Below are 2,974 nucleotides of genomic sequence, written 5' to 3' on the forward strand. Positions count from 1 at the left end.
TATATGGTTAAGGAGTGTCCCTTTGCTTTGGATATTTAGTCTTCAACTGGAATCTCCTGGCCAGTGGATTATAACGACTCTAGCTTGTGAGACTGGCCTGTTTGAGCTTTATGAAATCTGCAAAATGCAAATTAATTATTATAATTACTGTTTTAAGGTTACGAGACAACAATATCAAACGTTTTAGTATTATTTTTAATAAAAAATAGTTTTATTAGTTTTATTTTCCAAAAATTACAGAAAAAAATAAAGTTAGCACCTAGCTATTGTTATTGAAAATACTCTGTCCAGGAGATAACAAAAATTTTGGATCGAACTGCTGTTTTCTCTGTTGAAAAGTATTCCATTTCGAGCCAAAATGACTAATCCAATCTTCTTTAGTTGTATAATGAGGAAGATACTGCTTAACCTCAATACCAGCCTTTTCACAATACTCCAAAACTGACTTGTTTTGATCATCAACAGCTTGCCAATTATCGAATCCGCTTGCGAGCAAAAACCCTACTGTGTAGAAAATTTCTTCTTCTGGTATAGAAGCTGACGTCCTATCATCCCACCTGAAATATGCAAACACGGATCGGATCAGATGGTTGAGCACACATTAGCACTCGATGTAAGCATAAAACGAGCATCAACACGGCGGAAAGATCGAAACCACACCCGACAGATGAATGTGTATCATCAGGTTTTGGTTTAAAACACTTACTTATTTCTGTTCATAGGGTAAAGAAGGAGAGGGCCAGTGGTGATCTTTCTTTGAAGGACAATGCCTTTAAAAACACCATCGTTGAAGTCTGACATCCGAGATTTGGGTATAAAAAGATTCAACCATGGATGTGGAACGTCCCATATTCCTTTTGATCTAAGTTTCAGCTCTTCACTTCGTACCCTATTCAAGAACTCTACGTATCCGACATCTTTTTCGAACAGAAATCCAGGCAGGTAGCTCAAACCTTTCAAAAGCTGATGTAGATCCTATGAAGAAAAACAAAAACATAGATAGATTGATCATCATTATTCCACAGTGTAATCTTTATTGTAAGAAAGATGAATGTGCTTTTACCTTGTCCACGGTGGCAGTGGTTTGATCATCATAATACTTGACGATTTCAAGACTGTAAACGATGCCGTATTTGGTTATCAAGGAGATTATTTTGGGTTGTTCTTGGGCTGGGAAAAAAGTGGATCTGAAGTTATCTAAAGAACCTTGATTTAACAGAAGCGAGCCTTCAACATAATTCAGTGCTGTTTGGTCTGCCCTTTCGTTTTTGGAGATCAAATGCTCTTGGTCCCTACTAAAAGCTGAGAAATCACTGTACAACATCCGTATCCACTTAACCTGCAAACCCCATTTCACCAAAATCAAATGAGAATGAAGTAATGCATGGATGAACACAATGGCATGCATGTATATGTATGAGCATTTACCCGTTTTGGTGCTGGTTCAAGTGGGATTCTTGCTCTTGTTATTATTCCAAACTGACCCAAACCTCCAAGAGCAGCATAGAAGAGATCGGAATAGTTGTTTGGAGAGCAAGTCACAAAATCACCTTTCCCTGAATTGAAGAGACAAAAAAACCTAGTTCGTAAGTTAACCCTCTAAATGATTGAATGCATGCAAGCAAAACAACATATACGTATAATCATCCAAAAAAATCTAATATAGTTGAATCACCCCAAACCTTAAACACTAAAATAAATAACCTTTAAACTGAAATAAGACTAATGATATCAATACAATCTGCTTGTGGAATATTATTTTCTTTCACCGTCAACGTATGTGATAATCAAACATATTAGAGCAGCCTGCAACTATATTATTGTGCGAAAATGAGAGGGACGTAAAAGGAAAAAGAAAGGTATTTGGGATTTTGGTTACCTGTTATAACGTCCATTTCATAAACGTTACTAATCTGAGGACCATAACGAAAAGTTTGCCCACTGATTCCAGCATTGGACAGCGTTCCGCCTACGGTTAGATACAAATAGTCTGTCCAAGAAACAGGCGACAATCCACTCCTCAGTGTCACGTTCAACACATCGATCCAAAGCTGTTCGCCGCCGACGTCCACGTACTTCTCGTCGTCGGAGACACGGATTCCGGTTTGGTTCGAATTCTTGTTCAACCACGTCATGTCAACGACGACGCCGTTCTTCGCCATGGCTTGTCCCCGGATGGAGTGGGAATTCCCTCTGGCGGCTATGGTGAAGGGAGCCGAACTATCGTAGTTGGATTTGATGAGAGAAGCAATGTCTTGCGGCGAGGAAGGGAAGAGAACTGTCCGGGGAACGGATTTCACAATGAGACCATAATCTTGAGAGGCGGATGCAATGGCGGACGGATCACGGGAGAGTTTTGGTGCAATATCAAGGGCTTGGAGATTCGATGAAAGAACGTAGTTGTTCTTTGATATTCCTATGAAAACCATCAAACGGCTTAGAAGCATTATGACTGTGAAATATGATGGAGAAGCAGCAATCATTTTTTCTTTTTGGTGAATCAAAAAGCAGCGAAAAGAAAAACAAAGACCGGCATAGAATCTATAGGAGAGAGTGATTGTGTGTATATATAGAATTGGGGGGAGGGGGTGGGGGAGTGTTGCATGAAAACGATGAAGGTTGGTGAAGATGTAAACGGCATCATATCTCTGGTGGCTATAGCCTATAGACAAGTTAAATTTATGGTTTAATTTTGGATTCAGTCCCTGTACGCTTTGGTCTTTTGAAATTTAATCTCTCTTCTTTAAGGAATACAATCTTCATATTTGTCTATTTAAAAATCCAAATCCAATTTATAACATTGTTAATATAATTTAATTATCAACAAACCTTTTTCTCTATCCCCGTGAACTAAACCTAAAGATTAAATTTAAAAAATATAAAGAGTAAAGGGAGTGAAACCTAAATTTATTGAAAACGTCATGGGGAACAGTTTCAATAAATAATCCAGCTAATAGTACATTAACGTTTACTT

At 38.2% G+C, this 2,974-nt stretch overlaps 1 protein-coding gene across 1 annotated transcript; it reads right to left on the bottom strand.

Annotated features, from left to right (window-relative positions):
• Window positions 1–259: 259 nt before the first annotated feature.
• LOC120192282 (cytokinin dehydrogenase 3-like) lies at window positions 260–2,483 on the bottom strand. The gene is made up of 5 exons (XM_039195074.1): window positions 1,880–2,483; window positions 1,429–1,556; window positions 1,064–1,339; window positions 707–975; window positions 260–557 (listed from the first exon to the last, which is right to left on the bottom strand). The coding sequence occupies exons 1-5, from the start codon at window positions 2,481–2,483 to the stop codon at window positions 260–262; spliced, it is 1,575 nt and encodes a 524-aa protein (XP_039051005.1).
• Between the last annotated feature and the right edge of the window lie 491 nt (window positions 2,484–2,974).

Source organism: Hibiscus syriacus, unplaced genomic scaffold, assembly GCF_006381635.1.
Source record: "Hibiscus syriacus cultivar Baekdansim isolate YM2019G1 unplaced genomic scaffold, ASM638163v2 tig00116974_pilon, whole genome shotgun sequence".
Taxonomy (NCBI): domain Eukaryota; kingdom Viridiplantae; phylum Streptophyta; class Magnoliopsida; order Malvales; family Malvaceae; genus Hibiscus; species Hibiscus syriacus.

Excerpts from the sequence above, each read along its gene's own strand:
- LOC120192282 (XM_039195074.1), bottom strand. The coding sequence starts at position 2,483 with ATGATTGCTGCTTCTCCATCATATTTCACAGTCATAATGCTTCTAAGC. Across the intron at positions 1,557-1,879 it reads TGAAATGGACGTTATAACAG|GGAAAGGTGATTTTGTGACT; the intron begins GTAACCAAAATC and ends TCTTCAATTCAG. Across the intron at positions 976-1,063 it reads CCACTGCCACCGTGGACAAG|GATCTACATCAGCTTTTGAA; the intron begins GTAAAAGCACAT and ends TTTTCTTCATAG.